The following is a 22,840-nucleotide window of genomic DNA, read 5'->3' as shown; positions in this document are numbered from 1 at the left end:
TTTTTTTTGTTAGAGTATTCTTTATATTAAAGTCCTGTAAATAAAACATTTAATAAACGACATGATTGAATTTGCAGATTGGAAAAAGATTTAAGAAAAGAAAAAAGAAGAGAAGATGAGGAAAAAAGTGAGATGAGTATAGAAGAAGAATCAACTGATGAAGAAAATGAAACAAAAGAGAAGGAAAAGAAGAAGAAAAGAGGAGGAACAACATTAAAGGAGAGAAATAAAAAGTATGTATTTTTAAATATATACAAAAAGTTTTAAAATTATTTCTATTTTGTAAATTTAATTTAATTTTTTAATTGCAACATTTTCTGTGTACATTAGTTATTATTCAACAAGAGCGAAAAGAGAAGGATAGAGAGGAGGATGGAGAGGAAACTGGAGAAGAGACGGTACAGAAGACTGGAGAGGAGGAAGAGGAGGATGGAGAGGAAGAAGAGGAGGATGGAGAGGAGGAAGAAGAGGATGGAGAGAAGGAAGAGGAGGATGGAGAGGACAAGGATGTGGGCCCGTGTTTATTTTTAATTATTCCCATTAAAATATTAAAAAATATTAAAAAATATATATATAATTTATAAACAACAATTTATAATAATATAAAAATTTATAAACAACAATTTATGATAATATAAAAAATTATAATATTATATAAAATAATAATATTAATAAAATTAATATCGTATCTCACAAAGTAAATTTTAATATTAATTATTTTTATTATAATAAATAATATCTTTCCTCTCTCTCTTTCCTATATTCTTCCTTATTCTTATTGTTCTTGCTTGGCATTGTACAAGGGCCTCATTATGTTTCTACGTTACCTCAAATATTTCTACGTTATTTACATAATATCGACATATTACCCACACGTTACCCGCATGTCAAAATTCTCATGCAGCGCCTCACTGCTATAAATCGGTGAACTATAAGGCGTGAAAAATGGTTTCATAAGCGAGAAATGACAGCCCAATTTACGTTGCGTCCCATTTCATAATTATTTGCTTTGTGCTAGTGTTGTGATCTGCAATGTATTAAGGAAACTTGTAAAAATGGACGGATACTAAGCTGTATAAAGAATAAACTTTAGAAAGTAACACTTTCCTCTCCTTTCGACAGCTGTCAAATCGCCTGTTTTTTCGCATTTTCAAGGCTTCATTTCGGACTCAATTTACGGCTATTTATAAATTGTGAAAGGAAAGGATTAGTATCCGTCCATTTTTACAGGTGTGCTGAAGAGATTGGTAGTCTTATTTCATTGAAATATGTTTTTATTTAGATGTCAGTCGCAATATAAATCTGGGTGTCCTTTCTCGCTTATGACGTCACGATTTAAAGATGGCCGCGGTGACTACTCCGGAGCCTTAATATCGTTTATGTTACCGTTACGTTCCGTGCCGAAATTTAAGTGACGTCCTAGCGTGACGTGGCAATTTTGGCCGTTTCGTATCGCGTACCAAAAAGCGGGATTTACGCGGAAAATTTCTTCGCGAGCACGAGTTACCGTAAATGAGAAAAACAGCTCCGCAAGAATATTATTCAACGCGAAATCTCCGCCGAAACATATTACCGTTATCGCTCCTTTGAAGATTCTATTGTTTGAACATCGAGTCGTTATTGCCGAGTATAAAAGGTCGCGATAAGACCGTTAAATAGGGTAAACAGTTTCCGCAGAAACACCCTTGAAGCTACCGTTAAGCGAAGCCTTTGTTTTCTGCCAAATATATATTGTGTAATATCATCACCGATTATCGTAAAGGAGGTTCGATTCGACTTATACCGAAATGGTGCAAAATACGTATGCCGTCAAACCTATACTAAAATTATATTCATTTGTTGTCTATCAGTCGGCATCGACCGTTATTAATTATTTGCAGTAGAAGTTACCGTCAAATATTGTATAAAATCTAATTCGATTTATATCGAAATTTTTGGAGAGACTTGTGCAGTTGAATCTATACGAAAAGTATATTCAGTTATTATTTTCTGCTCGTTATCCATTACTTTCGAATATCTGTATCATAAATTACCGTCAAATATTATATAAAGTTTCGCTCGATTAATATCGAGATTCGCCTGAGGCTCGTGCCTCTGAATGTGTTCCGAAATCGTACGCGTCTGCTGTACTTCGATTGCGAGTCTTATCTTGTAATTGATTACCGCTAATTACTGCTGTTTATTGTAGGAAACACAGTTCAATTTATATCGAAATCCTGTGGCGAGTCTCACGACTCCGAACGTGTTCTGAAATCTGACTTATTCTTGTATCTCGCGTATTAAAGATTACTTCGCTGTTAATTATTATCTGAGCTTTCTTATCACGATTTATGAGATACGTATTATAACCATTTTCGTATCGTTTTCACCGTTGCATTTCACCGTAGCCGCGCATTATAAATAGATTATTTCTGTTATGATTATTTGTGACCTTCGCGTTATCCGTTATAAGTCTTAAGTCGCTTGTCTTTCACATTTGTATTATCAGCTGTTTATATTCCGAGATTTATCTGTTCTTTCTTATTTCATTTTTTTTCTTATCTACAAAATTTTATATATTATATTATTCTTGTCTCTGTGACGTCGTTTACTTAACTGTATCTTAACTGTTTAATATATTTTAGTAATTTATTTTAGTAATTTATTTAAGTAATTGTAAGTAAGATTAACTCAGTGTCGATTATTTCTCTCTCTTCCACACATTATCTAGCGCTCTCTCTCTCTATATATGTAATTCACAAAGAACTCTGCTCCTCTGCCACATACTGAGTCCTGGGTTACCGAATATCACTGTATCGTTATCGTGGCGCGGAGATACCGTGCCTGGCGCCCAATTTTACTCTCCTTTCCGGGGAGCTACCAGATACCGTACGCTACCGTAATTTGGAGATACCGCTTAAAACCTTATACCGTTAAATACCGTATCGGCCAAAGCTTGCACGCTATCTCCTCGGGATCGGCGTTCTCGAGGTGGGCAACGACGTCGCAATATATATATATATATATATACAGGGTGTCAATTAAGTCCCGGGACGGCTGAATATTTTCTCATGTAAGGTATTTTTGAAAAAGGTCAAGGTCATTTCTGAAGTAATTTTCAACGAGGAATTCAACGGTGACCTTCAATTTGACCTTGAGCTTGACCTTCAAGGTTATTTGAAGGTCAAAGTGTTTTTTTTAAATAGGAACCCCTATTTTTGATTGTATATTCTTATAGCTGACCTCGAGAGCTTTCCAAAACACTATAATAAAATATTTTTCCCTCAAGCATTTATCGAGTTATGATGCTTCAAATCATTTCTTAATTTTACATAAACCGTAAAATATCTTGTAAAATATTCACTTTTCGATTATTTTACCTTAATACTTTTATGTACAAAATAATGAGAGGAATCAATTGGCGTAAAGAAAACATAGTTGTTTTTAAGAAAAAATATGTAATTTGCAATTAACAATTCCATATTTTTTCTTAAAAACAACTATATGTTTTCTTTACGCCAATTGATTCCTCTCATTATTTTGTACATAAAAGTATTAAGGTAAAATAATCGAAAAGTGAATATTTTACAAGATATTTTACGGTTTATGTAAAATTAAGAAATGATTTGAAGCATCATAACTCGATAAATGCTTGAGGGAAAAATATTTTGTTATAGTGTTTTGGAAAGCTCTCGAGGTCAGCTATAAGAATATACAATCAAAAATAGGGGTTCCTATTTAAAAAAAACACTTTGACCTTCAAATAACCTTGAAGGTCAAGCTCAAGGTCAAATTGAAGGTCACCGTTGAATTCCTCGTTGAAAATTACTTCAGAAATGACCTTGACCTTTTTCAAAAATACCTTACATGAGAAAATATTCAGCCGTCCCGGGACTTAATTGACACCCTGTATATATATATATATATATATATATATATATATATATGCACATATAAAGAAATATGAAATATGTTATATGTTAAAATGAACAGATAAGTTGTGTTATTTTTCTCTCTATAACAGTTTCCATATGTTAAATCGACATATCTCTTCTGTTATTTATCATAAAAATGTAAGAATAACATTTCCTTTTAATTAAATTTAACATTATAAATATGTTAATTTAACATAAACTTTATTTCCAGATCAAATTTAAGTGTTACACTTTTGTGTAAATTTTTAAACATATTACTTGTGTTATTTATTTACATACTTGCCTTCTGTTAAATTAACATTAAAGTTAGAGTGGATAAATTGGGACATGAGAAATATGTTAAATTTAACACAAAATTTTTTACTGTGTCATTAAATTTTCTTTCAAATTATTATTAAAGAAATAATTTAAAAAATTTACAAACGTTTATAAAATTTATAATAAATAAACAAAAAACAGAAATACATAATATAATAATTTACAATATATATGGAAAAGTTAATTTCTTTCACACAAAATTATAAAATACAATATTTACAGTATAAAATATGTAGAATTATTAATAAAAACGAAATATATGATAAACAAATAATGTAAAAGATATAAGAATTTATATTTTAAATTTTAATTGAAAAAAATGATATAAAATTCAAGTACTTACATGGTTGAATCATTAATTCGAATATTATCTAACGTTTCATTAGAAAACAGAACTTCCATTCCATCTATTAATTGTTCAAATTCAGATAATTTATCTACTTCTTCATACATTCTTTCAAATTCCTTTTGATCCGACATATCGCTTCTATTAAGATCATTTTCTTCTTCTAAAGTGTACTTCTTATAAAATTTCAAAAACATAAACATTTAAAAAAATTTTTCTCGCCTACATCTCTTCAGGAGGGTAAAGAAGGATTTTATAGTATTCTTGAAAATGAAAATCTTGGTAAATGCACCAAGTAAAATATATGGATATTGTCACGTTTTAATTTTTACGAGAAATTGTAAAAGAAAAAAAAATTACGCACTACCAACCGCGGTGACTCTTAATCGTTCTTTTTTAGTGTATCGTATTGTTAAATACATAAAGAGCCTAATTCTTTATCAATTTATTAATTTTAAAAAATTATTCCTTAAATTAACGAAAAAAAACAAAAAAAGAAAAAAGTTACGAAAAATAATTACGAAAAAAATTAATATAATTTGATGAAAAATAAATAATACGTGATTTAAATAAAAATTATAATAAAGAAATTTACAATATCATAAAAATTCACACACAACAAATGTAATTATTTGTTATATTCACAGATACTACATATAATTTTATGTTAATTATATAATTCTTCAATAAATAAAGTTTTTTCATAAAATATTGTTCGTGTGACAATGCAAATAATATAATAAAATGATATAATATGTTAAAAGAATATAAATATATGTGAGAGAAACACAGTAATTAAAACGTAAACAATTCTCGTGTACCAACTGTCAAAAAAGAAAATTTTATTTTTTATGTAAAGTTTTTTTAGCTTGAAAACTTTCTCAACTTTTCTCTTGCGCATCTCTCGCGAACTTCAAACAAGAATCGTTAACAATTCGATAATGTAAATGATATAAGAATTTATATTTTAAATTTTATTTTAAAAAATGATAAAATTCAAGTACTTACACGGTCGAATCATTAATTCGAATATTATCTAACTTTTCATTAGAAAACAGAATTTCCATTCCATCTAATTGTTCAAATTCAGATAATTTATCTACTTCTTCATACATTCTTTTAAATTCCTTTTGATCCGACATATCGTTTCTACTAAGATAATTTCTTCTTCTAATGTGTACTTCTTATAAAATTTCAAAAACATTAACATTTAAAAAAATTATACCTTAAATTAATGAAAAGAAGAAAAAATTACGAATAATAATTACGAAAAAAATTAATATAATTTGATGAAAAATAAATCATACATGATTTAAATAAAAATTCTAATGAAGAAATTTACAATATCATAAAAATTCACACACAACAAATGTAATTATTTGTTATATTCACAGATACTACATATAATTTTTCGTTAATTATATAATTTTTCAATAAATAGGTTTTTCATAAAATATTGTTCGTGTGACAATGCAAATAATATAATAAAATGATATAATATGTTAAAAGAATATAAATATATGTGAGAGAAACACAGTAAATAAAACGTAAACAATTCTTGTGTACCAACTGTCAAAAAAGAAAATTTTATTTTTTATGTAAAGTTTTTTTAGCTTGAAAACTTTCCCAACTTTTCTCTTGCGCGTCTCTTACGAACTTCTAACAAGAATCATTAACAATTTGATAATGTAAAAGTTATAAGAATTTATATTTTAAATTTTAATTTTAAAAAATGATATATATTATAATTTAAGTACTTACACGGTCGAATCATTAATTCGAATATTATCTAACGTTTCATTAGAAAATACAACTTCCATTTCCATCTAATAATTATTCAAATTCAGATAATTTATCCACTTCTTTATACATTCTTTTAAATTCCTTTTGATCCGACATATCGCTTCTACTAAGATAATTTCTTCTTCTAAAGTGTATTTCTTATAAAATCTACTTTTTCTGTTTTTTCACATAGCAACTTATTAATTGCACAACAATAGTATAGCATAATTATACAATAATGAAAATATTTTTCTAACACACTATTAACCTATTAATATAAACGATTACCCGCGATGATAACAAATTTATATTCTGAATATATATTCATAATGAGAGAGAATCGCGAGACAACCAATCAGCATCGCGGAAAAGCGGCAACAATACATGCGAGAATCAATTTAACATGCCTTTTTTAATAGTGGACTAGCACGCAGCGCGCGCTAATGCGCGCGCCTTTTTTTCTGCGCATTCAATTTTAATTGTTTTTATTTTAAAATATTCATCCCATTCTCTCATTTCCATATTTCTCCCTTAACTAATTCCTTTTCCTCTTCTCATTATTCATCATTTTCATATTTAACCCCGCTCGAAGTATCACTGTCAAATATCGAACTAAACTTTTATAACTTACCATACCCAAAATCTGTCATCAAATTGGTCAATGTTCATTTTTATTCAATTTGACCACTAATCATGTACATGGAAAAGAGACAACAATACGTGCGATATATTTCGACTCAAATTTAATTATTAAACAATTACTTATGTCAAAATAAATTTGTTTAATTTTTAACTTAAAATTTAATAGTTAATATTAATTAACTTTATTATTTATTTAAAAAAATAATTTTAATTTCTGTTAAAATTCTTTTAAAATAAAAATTTAAAGCAAAAATATAGAAATATTAATATTATTTGTTAATGGCAAGTGCGTGGGATCATTTGGAGACAATTTTTTCTTCAAAAATATCGAGAAAAGTTATGATTTTTTGTATGTTTCTAGTTTTTGCTACCATGTATCTTTGCAATTAACAATAAGCTTTAAATTAAAATTTTATTAAAGTAAACTCTACTTGAAATTAATAAAAGAATGTGATTTTGTTAATAATTTATTTCCATAAGATTTAGATTTTGAAAAAACCTTTATTTTTACTCAATTATAACTCGAAAATTATTGGTATCTTGAAATTTTTACTGAAAAAAATCGATGATATATGTAACTTAGTTTAGTACAATTAATGTTTTTCTAATGTATGTTAATAATTAAAATAAAGTTCTTTATTTATAATTAAAATTCTTTAATATATATTATATGTACTTTTTATAATAATTTGAAAATTTAATAGAATGATACATAAATGTTATTAGGATGATTACATAAATGTTATTCTTTAATTTAAAAAATTAAAATTGAAATTATTTATTTAATTTTAATTAATTAATTAATTTTATCATTTTTTATTATTATTATAACATAATCATATGTCATATATTAATTTATTTTGTTTCATTAATCAAGTATTTCTATATAAACATAATTTTTTATTTTTTTGTTCGCATTATTATCTTTTAAATAAACTTTCAACGAATCACAAGAACGAACTCGTGAAAATGCGATATACAGTTGTCCATGACTGAAAATATATTTTCGAAGATCAATTGCAATTTTATCGAAAGTCTGTCCTTGTGATTTATTTATGGTCATAGCAAATGCCAATTTTACTGGAAATTGTTTTCTTCTGAATATAAATGGATATATTTTCGCAATACAAAGTGATACGATTAAGAAAAACAATTTCTCCAAGTTTATTACCTGTTAAAATTTCACAACGCAGTAAATTATTATCTAAATATAAAATTAATAATCTTGTACCATTACCCATAACATAAACCTTCATTGATACTAAGATATCTATCTAATAAGCATGACAATAGTGTATTTTCTTGAATGTAATTTATATGGTGGAAGACATGTTGGATTTAAAGAGTTGAGATATTCTATCGGAATTGCTTCATATATGTCTTGATTATCTCCAGTTGTTTCAAGAGTATCTATACTTGTATAAACTCTTTCTGTCGTTTCATCCAATAAATTTACTACTTTTTCGTTTATTTCTTCAACATCGACATTTCTTGCAGATAATATAACGTAATTAGTCATAATTTGATATTGTTTACGTTTTATAATATCTTCATACATGTCTTTAACTATGTTCGAATTTGCATTTGCTATACATTTTTCTGGAATACAAATATTTTCTGAATGATCATTTAAAGAACCATTACCTAAATTTAGTAAAAATTGTGCAAATTCTTTTTCCTGTGATAAAGTTCTCATATTTTGTGTTAATGAAAATATCTTAAATTACTTCCAAAGAATACTAAATTTTATCGATAAATTTATAATTTCATAACGCGTTGCTTTTTCTTTAACGGATAATAATTGTCTGAAATCCCCACCAAGAAGAACAATTTTACCACCAAAATATAAATCATTTTGCATTATATCACGTAATGTTCGATCCATTATTTCTAATACATAGCGTGGTGCCATAGGGGCTTCTATAATGAAAACATCTACAAGTTTTAAATTTTTAGCTCCTAGATTGAACTTTAATGTTCGATGTAGAATCGCTGAAAAGAGGTACAGATAACCCAAAAATTTTGTGTATTGTTTTTCCATTTGAAAGTAATGTTGAATAGCGGTAAATGCCATCGTAGTAACTATTTTGCCTCTACTTTTAAGTAGATAATACAAGGTTGTATAAATGAACGTTTTACCAGACCCACCTGGACCATCAATATAAAAACATTCTCACTATTATTGTTGTATTTGTTGTTGTTATTAAAATAGTATCAACAATTTCTTTTTGTTCTGTATGTAATTGTTCATATCGTCGCATACCTATTGATGTATCTTCTTCAATCTGTTCCTCATTATTTATTTCTTGTTCCTCTATTTCTTGTTCCATTTCAGGAAAATTAGCAATATTTGATCCTTCTTTTTGAAGTAAATTAATAATATGATTATAAACTTTTTTCATTCCTATTACAGATCCAAATCGTCTTATATAATCTTCTGACATATCTTTTCTAAACTCATCCCATAACTTTTTCGGATGAACTGATTGACAATGAATTAAAATTCGTACGAATAAATTTCGAAGTCGTCTTGGCATCATCCAAACTTTTGCTTCATTCATTACACGATACCATTCATCATCATCTTCTATAAGTCCTAATGCTAAACATGCGGCAGTGAAAGTTTGATGTATTTCATTATTAACTGTTTTTAATTCTTGAAAACTTGTAGTTCCTTTAACATGTAGTGAAAGTATACGTAAATGAAACAATTCTATCTGAGACGGGCTGATGGTATACATACGACCAATACAATTAAAGTATCTTTGACGTCTCTCCCAGCGATAATTAATAATTCTGCCATTAATTTTAATTTTTTTAAATACATAATGAGATGGAATATCACTGTATACAGGGTGGGACAAAAGTCTGGAAACACCCTTGTAACTTTTGAACGGATCAAGGTAGAGAGTTGCAATTAGGAGGGATTTTGATAGGATCATGAAAACTATTTTTTTATCAGGATGGCACCCACCCCCCACCCCTTTGGGACAAAGGGGCGGGGGTGAGTTAAAAATCTTAAATAGAATGAGGGGTCGAGTGAGGGCTCGTTTGAAAGGTCTTTCCAAGACGAGAACAACGCGAGGTCACTGAGGTCTTTACGATTTTTTTTCACAAAGTTATGATTATTTAAATATTTCTACTCAAATTTTGCGATAACGCGAGGGTCCACAGTAAGGACGTGATGGCTATTAGACTTCGCGTGTTTAATGTTCGCGGACGCGCGTAACGGAGATCAAGACCCTGAGATTCGTCACTTTCCCAGTATTTTGTGACTCCAAACTTTCTCCGTTTTACGCGTGCGCGCGCGCGAGCGTGTGTGTGTAGGTCAGTGGGTCTGTTTACAATAAGTGTTCAAACTGTCGACCTTCTACAGTTTAGCAATGGGCCAAACGATCATAAAAATTGGTTTGAACATTTTGTAATATTTCGGGAGTAATTAATGCCACTTCGTCGATAATCCGTACTTGTAAGTCATTAAGATTTTGAGATTTAATTTTATACACTCGATCTTTTAGATAACCCCAAAAGAAAAAATCTAGGGGAGACAGATCAGGTGACCTGGGTGGCCATTCGATTGCGTCTCTCCTTCCTATCCATCTTTCAGGAAAAGTGTTGTTTAAAAAATTCCGCACTTGTAATGCAAAGTGTGGAGGGGCACCGTCCTGCTGAAACCAAACGGAATCAAAATCTAGATCAAAAATGTTGCGAAGAGTTGGTACAATATCGTCACGGAGCATTGCCTCATACTTTTGTGCTGTTAGATTTCCATCAATAAAGAAGGGCCCTATTATGTGCTGTCCAACTATTCCAGCCCAAACATTTAGTTTTTGTGGATATTGGCTTTTGGATTCTCTCATCCAATGCGGATTAGAATCACTTCAATATCGACTGTTGTGTCTATTCACTGAACCGTCTAACATAAACGTAGCCTCGTCTGAAAAAACAATCTTGTTATGAAATTCCGGTTGATCATCAATTTTCTGCATCATTATGTCACAGAATTCGAGTCGGCAATCAAAATCATGTGCGACTAATTCCTGGACAAGATTTATTTTGTATGGATGAAATTTGGAATTTTTGAGAACACGTTGAACGGACTTATAGCTACAGTCATGAGCTTGGGCAGCTTTTCGAGTAGAAGTGTTGGGATCTTCTACGAATGATTGTAATATCTCTATCGAGTTATCTTCATTTGTAGCGATCTTCGGTCTACCCGATCTTTGTCGATCCCTAACGCATCCTGTATCTTGAAAACGATTACATGTTTTCAGTACAGTGGCTACAGAGATCCCTTGCCGACCTTGCCGAAACTCTGCATTAAATAAATCTCGGACTACTCGAAATGACCGTTCGCGGTCACCGTATCCTCGCAACATGAAAAGAGTAATACGTTCTCTTTCTGTAAGCGCCATTTCAATGCAATCCGGTAGGCTACCCGACGCTCATTTGATTACTGTTTATTAACGACCGCGTACAATTATTTATTAATAAGACTGGATTCTCATACAAACACCCGCTGAAAAGTTGCGAAAGCCAATCGACGCTCGGTATCAAAACGCCGGTGATGATTATCAATAAATAATTGCTGGCAAGGTCGGCAAGAGATCTCGTTTATCGACCCACTGACCTACACACACACGCTCGCGCGCGCGCACGCGTAAAACGGAGAAAGTTTGGAGTCACAAAATACTGGGAAAGTGACGAATCTCAGGGTCTTGATCTCCGTTACGCGCGTCCGCAAACATTAAACACGCGAAGTCTAATAGCCATCACGTCCTTACTGTGGACCCTCGCGTTATCGCAAAATTTGAGTAGAAATATTTAAATAATCATAACTCTGTGAAAAAAAATCGTAAAGACCTCAGTGACCCCGCGTTGTTCTCGTCTTGGAAAGACCTTTCAAACGAGCCCTCACTCGACCCCTCATTCTATTTAAGATTTTTAACTCACCCCCGCCCCTTTGTCCCAAAGGGGTGGGGGGTGCCATCCTGATAAAAAAATAGCTTTTATGATCCTATCAAAATCCCTCCTAATTGCAACTCTCTACCTTGATCTGTTCAAAAGTTACAAGGGTGTTTCCAGACTTTTGTCCCACCCTGTATGTTTTGTTGTTTTCCAGAGTGTCGCCACCACTGGAAATCTGAAAATGATCCATAGAAAAGGCTTGTCCACTCGAATCATTCTCAAGGCTCCTAATTACTTTAATTACAAGTAGTATACAAAGTTTCTACCGTTTAGTAACTGTACAGGAGCGATATATCGATACCTCGATGAGGCAAGTCATACATCAAGTGCCACGTTGCAAAGTCACTAGCAAATATCACTAGGCATCAACTTAATCTACACAAACTATAGATCCCAAAGGGGATTTTCAAAACACTGTCACTTTCTGTCCAAAGTGAGGTTATGTAAGCCCTCATTCAGACAGGGAACTAACTATGGATTTTTATTTTCCATAGTTTCGCCACCACTGGAAGTTAAAAATAATCCACAAAAATAATCTTGTCCACTCGGATCACACTCCCATGGCTCCTAATTACTTTAATTACCAGTAGTATGCAAAGTTTCTACCGTTTAGTAACTTTACAGGAGCGATATATCGATACCTCGCTGAGTCAAATCCTTCATCAAGTGCCACGTGGCAGAGTCACAAGCGAATGTCACTAGGCACAAACTATAGTTTCACAGAAGGCTTTTCCAAGCACTGTCGCTTTTGGCCTAAATTGAGGTTATGTGAGCCCTTATTCAGGCAAGAAACTAACTAAAGATTTTACTGTTTTTCAGAATTTCGCCACCACTAGCAAATCTCGAAAAAGCAAGTCATACATCAGGTGCCACGTGGCAGAGTCATAAGCAATGTTACAAGGCACAAACTATAGATCCACCAAGGGATTTTCCAAGCACTATCACTTTCTGTCTAAAATGAGGTTATGTACACCCTCATTCAGGCAGAGAACTAACTATAGATTTATTGTTTTCTAGAGTTTCACCACCACTAGAAAATCTAAAAATAATCCACAAAGTAATTTTGTCCTCTCAATTTACACTCCCAAAGCTCCTAATTATTTTAAAAACAAGTAATATGCAAAGTTACTATGGTTTGGCAACTTTTCTCGAACGATGTATCGATACCTCGATGAGTCATACATCAAGTGCCACGTGGCAGAGTCACAGCCAATGTCACTAGACACTTCTTTACAAGTATTTGATAAAATATAACTAATAAACATTAATCATATATCTTTATTATCAAAAAATCCATCACCGACTACTCAGTAAGAGCAGATTAACCACTTGGATCTCCCTCATCACAAATATTCGAAAGTATGAAATGCCACGTCATCACCGTGGGACGATGAGGCCGGGCTACAATAACCATCGATTATTCACATTAAAGGCGATTCCCGGCACAGCCCACATAATATGCACGTCACAAAACTTCACTCTTTTAGGGCATAGCCTCAAAAAAGCTCCCTGTGTCGCGTATAATCGAAAAAATTCCGTTTAAAAACTTCCCGAACGCACACACGTCTTTCCTCACGCGTATCCGCGCACCCCAACCTTTTTTTTTTTTTTTTTTTTTTTTTTACTTGGAGAAATGCATTGACGCATACTCCCCCCAAGGATGATAAGGGGGGGAGTTATGCGGGACTCCGGGGCTAATGCCCCGACTACCCGCTAAAACTCCAAGGCGACCTCTTCGCACGCTACCGGGAGGGCCGCGGGAACGCTTGCGCAATCAACCGCGACCCTCCATACTCGTGCTACGACCCCTCTTCGGTTGAAGAGAGGTCTCTCGGTAGGAGGCGGGGCTAGGGTGATAATCACCCCACCCCACTACAGGAATGGCGGCGAGGCCAGGTCGCCCTGCCTCGCCACCCTTCTGGGATGGGGCTATAATGCGGGGGGAAGAAACCTCTGCGCTCATCCAGCGCACAGAGGAACCCCCCAGCCCCTAGCCGAGGGAGAGAATATTAATCTCCCTCGGCCCGCCACTGGAGGAAGTGCGGGGCAATAAATCCCCGCTGGGAGCGCTACGGATTCTGGAGGGCATAGGCCCTCCTCCGTGCACCCCCCTTCCTCCTGCGGATAGGGTGAGCATCCGGATCATTTTCCCTCACCCTCTCCGCGGCCTCCTTCTGCGATATAACTTCCTCGCAGAAGGAGACCATGGCGTCCCAGGCGTCCTCGCTCCCGACCATCTTTTCGACGATGGCCGGAAGCGAGAGGTCGTCTCCGACCGCGGCGCGGAGGACACGGCGCTGCACATCCCAAGCAGGACAATCCTGAAGGGCGCGCACCCCAACCTAACCTAACCTAACCTAACCTAACCTTTTTTTTTTACCGTGCGGCTCGGAAGGAAGAGAAATGCCTTACGCAGACCCTGGGCGCGGATTTCCCAGGGTACTGTCGGGCTCCGGCTATTATACTCGCCGTTTACCGACTAAAACTCTCCCTAGGATTGACGGTGTGACTATCATTCTGACTGCCGGCATCAAGGGGACAGCTTTGCATTCTTCCCTGATGTCAGTTAGGCGACTTATGACCCGCTTTCCAACTTGTTTGAGGATATATTCTTATTGTTGTTATTGTTGGCTTCCTAGATGACCATGTGGACTTTCATGGTTCCTTCCCGTGTCACAAAGTAATGAAAGGAAATGTGTGTGAGATTTATGAGGAGTATGTGTGTGATAAGAGTGGCTGAGTGAATGAGACACGTTGCGTCAGGGGATGATCAGTGTTCCTGTTGCGCTATCCTGTTCTCTTTGCTGTCTTGCTTTTCTTTCATCTTCTTCCTTCTTACTCATGACTTTATGAGCGAAGGTGTTAGCCGCTAGATATGTTTCTCTGTTGATGCATATTGCTTCTATGTACGTCCTCAGGCTGATGTTTTGGTTAATTACTACCTTCATTTCTTCTCTTTCTCTAATCCATTCTACACATTGGCACAGTGTATGTTCTGCGTCGTCAATGTATCTTTCACAATAGGAGCACATTGCTGACTCAACTTTTTTAATTCGCTATAAGTAATCGTTGAAACAGCCGTGGCCTGTCAGGATCTGGGTTAGTGAGAAATTCATTCCCCCAGATTCCCTAACAATCCAGTCCCTAAAGCTAGAGAGAATGGCCTCTATTAATTTACGTCCAGGTAACTCCTTGTTCCCAAGCCGTTGCCTCCATCCTGTGTACATTTTGTCTTCTTCCTCCTTTTTCAATGCTTTCTCCGCACGTTTGTCCCATTCGTTTCTGTTCTTTAGCTCCTTGGTTCTGTGATATGTATTTTTATATTTACGAGCCACTAGGGTCCAGGGAGGAGTTCTGGCTAGCAGGATTGCAACTTCTTATGCAATAGTCCTATAACCTGAAATTATTCTAGTGGCTATGTATCTATGTATTTTTTGCAACGGCCTTTGTATAGTGGAATTCTTAATGAATTGGTCATACCATACCGGTGCACCATACATGACTATAGACTGCATGATATGACCATATAGCCTTCTTTTATCTTCATGAGGCCCTCGAAGATTCGGCATGAACCTACATAGGGCTCTTTTAATTTTCTCAACTTTCTCACCAACATATCGAAAATGCTCCGCGAAACTCAGTTTGCTATCCAGGATCATTCCTAGGTATTTCAGCTGTCTTTTTATCGGGATTTTTACCTCATCTAGTTTCAGGAAGTCCTCTTTGGGCGGTCTTTTACCCTTTTTGCCGAAGAAGATCATAGCTTCCGTTTTTTCCACCGCAACTTTGAGTCCTATTTTCCGGATGGTACGTATAATTCTTTCGGCCTGAATGTGTGCCATGAATTTCGCTTCTTTATATGTGTCTGCCGTAGCCATGATCAGGGTGTCATCTGCGTATCCAATTACTTCACAGTCTTCCTCTTTTTTAATTCTAAGTACTTGGTCGTAAACCAAGTTCCAAATTAATGGTCCCAGTACTGATCCTTGTGGGACACCTCTTTCTACGCTAGTTTGGACTATAGCACCAGATTTATTTGTGTATTCGACATATCTGTCGTGAAAGTAACTATACAGTATTTTCCTTAGATATTTAGGGAATCTCTTCTTTTTTAATGTATCACCGATTTCTTTCCATGGGATGCTGTTAAATGCGTTTTCGATGTCGAGACTTAACAGCATTGTTACTCTTCCTGCATTTCTTGTTTCCATAGCTTGTTCTGTCACTCTAGATAGGGCGTCGATTGTTGACTTATTTTTCCTGAAGCCGTATTGATCTTTACAAATTGTGGGGTTATGATATCCTTTCTCTGCCATTTCTTGCGTCCAATTTTCAATACGCTCCACTATGATTCGTTCCAAGGCTTTGCCAACGTCATCTATCAGGCATATGGGGCAAGCCTTGGGAACCCTTTGTTCCTCAATTTTACCTTTGGGGATTAATACCAGTCTTGCTCTTTTCCATTGGGCAGGAAATTCCCCATCCCGCATGCATTTGGTGAATATTTCCGCAACCTTATTGATCATATTGTTTGGGGTCTTTTTCCACATTTTGTTCGAAATATCGTCTATTCCAGGTGCCGTATTCCTAGCGTTTTTTCTGCGTAGCACTCTATTAGTTTCCGCAAAACTCACAGTCTCACAAGTCCCATTCCTCCTTCCATTCGTTACGCCTACACTTCAAGTTGTAGTTCCTATTTTTATCTCTGGGGAATAGCTTGTGAATTACCTCTTTGAGAGTATGTTCATCAAGTATTTCTCTTATACTGAGACCACTAAGTTTTAGTTTATTCATAACTAGCTTGTAGGGAATTCCCCAGGGATCCTTATCAATCTCTCGAATTAGTTCCTTCCAAGAATTTTCTTTTGCCTGATATACTGCCTGACTAAGATCTTTTTTCGCTACTTTATACAGGTTTGCTAATTCAGAAAGTTCCTCCTGGTTATATTTATTTGTATGAGCCTTAGTTTTATCTTTCTTGCAGCTGGATTTTGCTCTAGTCCACTTTCTTCTATGATAGTTACACTTCAGTCTTAGTTCCGCTATATTATTGTTCCACCAGTACGCTTGTTTTCTCTTTCCTGGTTTTTTAGCTCTTTTCATGGATAAGTCAGCGGCCTGAGATATAGTTTTATCGATCCATTCCACATCCCTTGCTATTGGAGTACCTTGAAAACTACAGGAGTGACAACTCCATTCTATTGCTTCCTCAAATAGTTCTTCGTCTATATTGTCGGTTCTCCATCGTCGAGGTGTACTAGTAGGAGCAACTGGGATGTGTGCGAGTTTCTTCATATTTATACTATAGGTAATGTAATTGTGATCTGAGAGGGACAGCACCGTGTCTTCGACTGTCCATTTTCCGATTCTACCTAAGGTTTTGGGCGTCGCCCAGGTCAGGTCTATTATTGAATTCCCCTGTTGTCTAGTACAAGTTGGGCTATTTCCACTATTAACTAGTAACAAGTTTAGTTCTTCCATAAGGTTTAGTAACTTTTTCCCTTTACTAGATGTATATCGGGAGCCCCATGCCAGTGAGTGCGCATTAAAGTCTCCTCCTAAAATTATCTGTCTTCCTTTGTCTAAATTTTTAATTCTATTCTCTATTCGATTTAGAACCGCGGAGAATTCCTTCAGGCTGTATTTAGGCGAGATATAGCATGATATCATTATTATGTCTTCTATTTCTAGTGCCACGAATTCTTCTTCCTTTATAGATTCGATAATCCGGGTATTTGAGTTTGGTGACCAACATATAGCGGCATTCTTATTCATACTGCTGACCCAGTTTTTCGCTGGTATATATATTGGTTCCGAGATGAATGCAATTTCAATCTCCCTTTCCTTCATAAATTGCTGGAGGATATTGTGTGCACCCCAGCAATGATTCAGATTTATCTGAACGATGATAATTCCCTTCATCATATTCCATTGTTTCCTCTTGAGTCACAAAATTTCCTATGGTTCGGGGTTTTTCCTCTCTTCTTACGTATATTCCTGTTTTCCATGACGATTTTCTTGGTCCTGTATGGGTTATCATTTTACAAAAGCGAGATCCGATCCTATGATTTGCCTGGTAATTTTTCCGCGCACAGATCACACACCTTGGTTCCTCTTTCTCACACATTTTAGCCGTGTGTCCGGGTATTCCACAGTTATAGCAATGTCCGCTTCGGTCAATCGGAGATCGACACGAGAATCTAGCATGTCCAAATTCCCAGCATTTGAAGCATTGTAAAGGTCTTTTGGCGAGGAGCTCAATTCTTGCTACTGTCCAATCTTAATTTTCCCTGTTTGGGCCAATGCGTTAGCAGAGACCAGCGGACATCGAATCCAGACAGAGCCCATACCGTTGTACATTCGTCTGATTGGACTAATCCTTACTTCATCATTATTACAACCTCCTGTTTCGGTAATTAAATGCTTCACTTCCTCGACTGTGACTGACTCGTCTAATCCAGTAATCCTAATTTCCCCCATAGCTGTGGGTCTGGTAATAGCAACTTCCTCATCGCCTAGTTTTTCCTGAAGTTTTTCCGCGAGAATTTTGGCCTTTTTCTTTCCCTCGGTACCAGGGATTTCAATTAGTAGATTGCCATTGATTCCCTTCTTAATCCTGGTTGTCTCGATTCCGAGTTCCCCTAACGATACCTCCTGTCTAGCTTTTTTAAGTATGGCTGCGTAACTAGTTGTCTCGTCGCGTGTTCGAATAGCAACTACCGCATTTTTAGGTGGTTTCCTTATCCTTATGCCAGTCCTAGGGTCAGCCCCTCTATTGGAGTTCCTTCTAGTTGATTTATCACTCGGTCGTCTATTCCTAACTGTTTCCCGAGTGTTTAGATATTCCCTAGTCTGTTCCTCGACGTAAGGGTCGTGGTCCTCCGATAATTCCTGGTTATTTGGATTGTCTCTAGTAGTTCCTTGTTTGTAGGTGTGCCTAGGCGGGATGAGTTGCACATTTCCTGTGATTCTAGGTTTCTCCTTATTTTCTTCAATTCTATCCTTCCTTTTTCTGGTCAAGAATTTTCGTTCTTCATTCAGCATTCTAATTTGCCTACTGATTTCATTAACTTTTTCCTTGTCAGAATTTGTAATTCCTAGTTCACTTCTCTGCTCGTTTGCATATTCTCTGGTTGGGGTTATTGTATCCATATCCCCAGCTGCCAGGAAGGCTGTGTAATCAGTCTCAGAGATGTCTCTTATTACTCCAATTCCCCCATGAGGGGTTAACGAGAATGTTTCTGGATGTTTAAATTTTTTACCGGTTATCGGGAGTTGTTTTCTGACGCCTTTTATTGGAGATCTGAAGACTGGTTCATCTTCTTTTACTAGCGCATAGGTATCTTGTAGTAAATTCCTGACCTTCATATCTTCTTTACTAGCTACGGGGTTCCCATCTAGTAATTTCATTTCCTTCTTCCTATTACCTTCCATCTGGATGTATTTCTCTTCTATTTCTTCATACATTAATTTTATTCCTTCCGTCTCCTTATCCTTCTGGTTGATAATCTGTTCGAGTTTATTGATATCCTTTTTTAATCGTTTATTTTCTGTGCCAGCTTCTAATCTTTCTTTCTGTAGTTGTTTAATATCCCCTTGTGCTTCGATTTTATCGACCAGACATTCTACGACATCCTTTAGGCCCGTTATTCTGTCCTTTAAGACTTCATCTATTACACCTTAGAGTTTACTGCATTTCATCCTAGCTGTGTCAATATCTTCTATTAGTTTTAATGCGAAAGCTTTTACTTCGTGTGTTGTCCAGAGTCCATAGTCTACCTTATTTTGCCTGTTGTTTTGAGAGATTTTGTTAGGCAATTTATATGTTAATCCTTTCCCCCTTTCGTGTGGTTTATCTATATTTCCTGTTTCATTAATCCTATCTTCATTAGTTAAATCTAGGGAACCCTCTTCCCCTAGACTATCCTTTCTTGTGGTTATATTTCTAGTTTTATTTTTATTTTTATTATATTCCTTATTTTTCCTGCCTCGAGTCTCTTTAATTGAGCTAGCGGATGATATAACTGCCATGCTGTCTTCTTCGTCACTAGAGATGACCTGTATTCTTTCCCTATCTTCTGTTTTCCCAGATAATCTGGTTATTCTTCTCGGCTTCGTTGTACTTTCCATATTGTCATCTTTCTCTTCGGGTGTTTCTTCATTTTTACCCCCACTTTCTTCAAATTCGTCCAATGACTCAGTGAAAGATGAGTCCAGTAACGGATTCGTAGCTTGCTCTGTATTTCGACAAATCTTTTTTGTCCTTATCTTCCGTTTCCTAATTGTAGTTTTCCTAGTTACCCCCATTGCTGGTGAAACCTGTCCCGTCTCTTTGTCGCTGGGCGAAGGTGCACCAGGAGAGCTTCGGGCCTTTCTCTTAGTACTGGGAGTTTTTAATTCTTCCTCCCGGAGGGATTTCCTCCTTGCTTCGGATTCCCCCTGCATTGTACTGAGGGAATCCATGGATAATAAGTTAGCGACTTCATCCTGTCATAGCATCGACGGTAGCCAATTTACGCTCCTCCCCCGTCGCCAGGGAGAGAGCAAGCCCTACGTATGATGAAGACATACCCGCCCCAGGGACCGTAGGGCTGGTACGCCACTGAGGCTCCGAGACCTCTGCGGCTGTAAGTTTATTTCTAATTCGTTGTCCATGTCCATATTATCTTTGTTTGGAGACAAAATTCGAGTGTCCCCATCTCTAGGGTGGTTGGGTGATACAAGACCCTGGGTCCACTCAGACCCAATAGAACCAAGAATTCCAATTGGTTCTTTTCCTTGCTGAGACAGTGCACCATATTCTCCAGATGATGTTAATAGAGTGAACACGTCATTCATTTGTTGTTCAATGTCAGACAAGGTGTTCTTTTTTTCCTCGATTCTTCTGCTAATATCTCGTAGAGCAGCTTCCGAAAGGTCGATCTCCTTAATCATTCTAGTATCCATAATGATATCTAGTTCTGTGTCATCCTCACAAGGTTGGGGATCTTTCTGTAAGTGATCTTTTTCCTTTTTGTCACTATTTGTCTCGTCTTCATAAATTGGTGTAATCCCTCTTAATATACTGAGCTCTGCATTCGTGTTCCCGTGCTTCAAACACCCTAAGTCGATGGATTACATACAGTCTAGCCACACACATTTGTTGTCCATAATCATATAGTGATTTTAATTGAGCGATCGTAGCACGTGTTCTATTTCTCAGCTCATGTTTCCCTCTTTTCAGAAAGTCATTTTCGATTTTATAAAGATTATGTATCGCATGGCCAAAAATTTCTTCTGGTGTATTTTGATTGCTGGCCATTGTATGCATATATTTTTGTATATCCAAAATTCTAACCATTTCTTCCTGTAGACTCACTCGATGAGACTATCTCTAGGTTTAGATAACAGCGAAAAAACGGGATACAATTTAATCTATCTAGACGGTTGGCCTACCATATACCTGAATCATACGGGGGCCACCATTACCGCATCCCGCGCTGTATATTTCCCTACTAAATAAGATCTTTGCGGGCTCCCGGTGGGGTAAGGCCTCAGGTCAATCTGGAGGTATTACCAGATCGTCGAGCCCCCCCTAAGAGCCCGCTCACCTCTACTAAGTCCAAGTATGTAGCAAAAATAAGAAATAGTTATATCAGTCCAGTACATAAAGCTAGATACTTCAGGTATCGGAAAAATTCCTAGGGCCTAGTTAGTTTCTCCAGAAAACCCTATACCCTTAGTTAGGAAACTTGGACGTCGCTCCCGTGTCTATAGAAGGTGTTCAAATAGCTCAGAACACTTACCGCGCCACCATCGGGTCTCCATTCACTTCAGTCCAATCAGAATTTCAACGGTGTCGACCACAGGAGCGACGTCCCAGCCATCCGCAATACAGGGTCCCCGCTTCCTGTGCGCCCCTCAACGCCGCACGAGTCCACTGCGCGCCCGTCAGCAAAAACGACCCTCGAGGGCCCTAATCGGCAGTGCCACACCTTGTTATACTTGTTCACACAGGGCACATACACTCAAGTTTATCCAATTCCACTACACGGCCGTCAAAGTCCGCACTTCCGGCATGCGGGTACATGTAGTTCAGGTAATGATCGTCACTACTAAATAATTCTTCCGTCGGAGTTCACTTTCTTATCGACTATGTTTACCCATTTCCAAGTCACTATACCCCTAGAATTATAGATTCTCTAGGGAGAAATTCCCCAGATCGGAGTTCACCGTATGCCGACCACTATTCCTACTTCCGGTATGCTTTACGAGGGAGGGAATGCGACCCTCCAATGTCTGATCGCCGCGTACGCTTCCACTAGAGGCGTCCTAATTTTATCGCGCATCCATTAAAGACCTAACTTCCGGAGATGCCACTCAGGGGGGCAATGCCTTCCGGTCACTGTTCGCGCCACGCGCATTCACAAAAGCCACCCAAGCCTACTGCGCAGCCACCAAACCCCGCACTTCCGGTATGCAGATTCAGCTAGCCCGAAGATTGACCAGTCCTATGGCCCGATTTTCCCGCCGGAATTCACCTTCTTTCTATCTATTTGTGCCCACTTCCGGTTTTTAATTTCACTTCTGGCAATGCTATTTAGTGGGGCAATACCTCCCGATTACTATCCACCCGACGCGCATCTGCAGAAAGCCACCCAAATCTACTGCGCAACTTCCAAATGTCGCACTTCCGGTATACGGATTCGATTAGTTCAAAGGGTGACCAATCCTATGGCCCGGTTTTCCCGCCAAAATTCACCTTCCTTCTGTCTGTTTATGCCCACTTCCGGTTTTCAATATCACTTCCGACAGTGTTATTTAGGGGGACAATATCTCCCAATTACTGTCCACCCGACGCGCATCCGTAGAAAGCCACCCAGATCTACTG

General features: G+C 36.4%; 2 protein-coding genes across 2 annotated transcripts; both read right to left on the bottom strand.

The window, feature by feature from the left end:
* Nucleotides 1-16,608: 16,608 nt before the first annotated feature.
* LOC105253992 lies at nt 16,609-17,895 on the bottom strand. The gene has a single exon (XM_011262409.2). It carries the CDS (start codon nt 17,893-17,895, stop codon nt 16,609-16,611), a length of 1,287 nt encoding a protein of 428 aa, XP_011260711.2.
* Nucleotides 17,896-18,237: 342 nt separating this feature from the next.
* Nucleotides 18,238-22,039, bottom strand: LOC109610185. The gene is made up of 4 exons (XM_020028334.2): nt 21,976-22,039; nt 20,542-21,071; nt 19,720-20,457; nt 18,238-19,626 (listed from the first exon to the last, which is right to left on the bottom strand). The coding sequence occupies exons 1-4, from the start codon at nt 22,037-22,039 to the stop codon at nt 18,238-18,240; spliced, it is 2,721 nt and encodes a 906-aa protein (XP_019883893.2).
* Between the last annotated feature and the right edge of the window lie 801 nt (nt 22,040-22,840).

Source organism: Camponotus floridanus, unplaced genomic scaffold (genome assembly GCF_003227725.1).
Source record: "Camponotus floridanus strain SB8 unplaced genomic scaffold, Cflo_v7.5 scaffold92, whole genome shotgun sequence".
In the NCBI taxonomy this organism is placed as follows: domain Eukaryota; kingdom Metazoa; phylum Arthropoda; class Insecta; order Hymenoptera; family Formicidae; genus Camponotus; species Camponotus floridanus.
This window is presented reverse-complemented; position numbering and strand designations above follow the sequence as displayed.

Coding starts and splice junctions, on each gene's coding strand:
- LOC109610185 (XM_020028334.2), bottom strand. CDS start 22,039: ATGTACCCGCATGCCGGAAGTGCGGACTTTGACGGCCGTGTAGTGGAA. Junction 21,072..21,975: donor GGAATTGGATAAACTTGAGT/GTATGTGCCCTG, acceptor CCATCGACTTAG/GGTGTTTGAAGCACGGGAAC. Junction 20,458..20,541: donor CCCTACGGTCCCTGGGGCGG/GTATGTCTTCAT, acceptor ATGCTATGACAG/GATGAAGTCGCTAACTTATT.
- LOC105253992 (XM_011262409.2), bottom strand. CDS start 17,895: ATGATGAAGGGAATTATCATCGTTCAGATAAATCTGAATCATTGCTGG.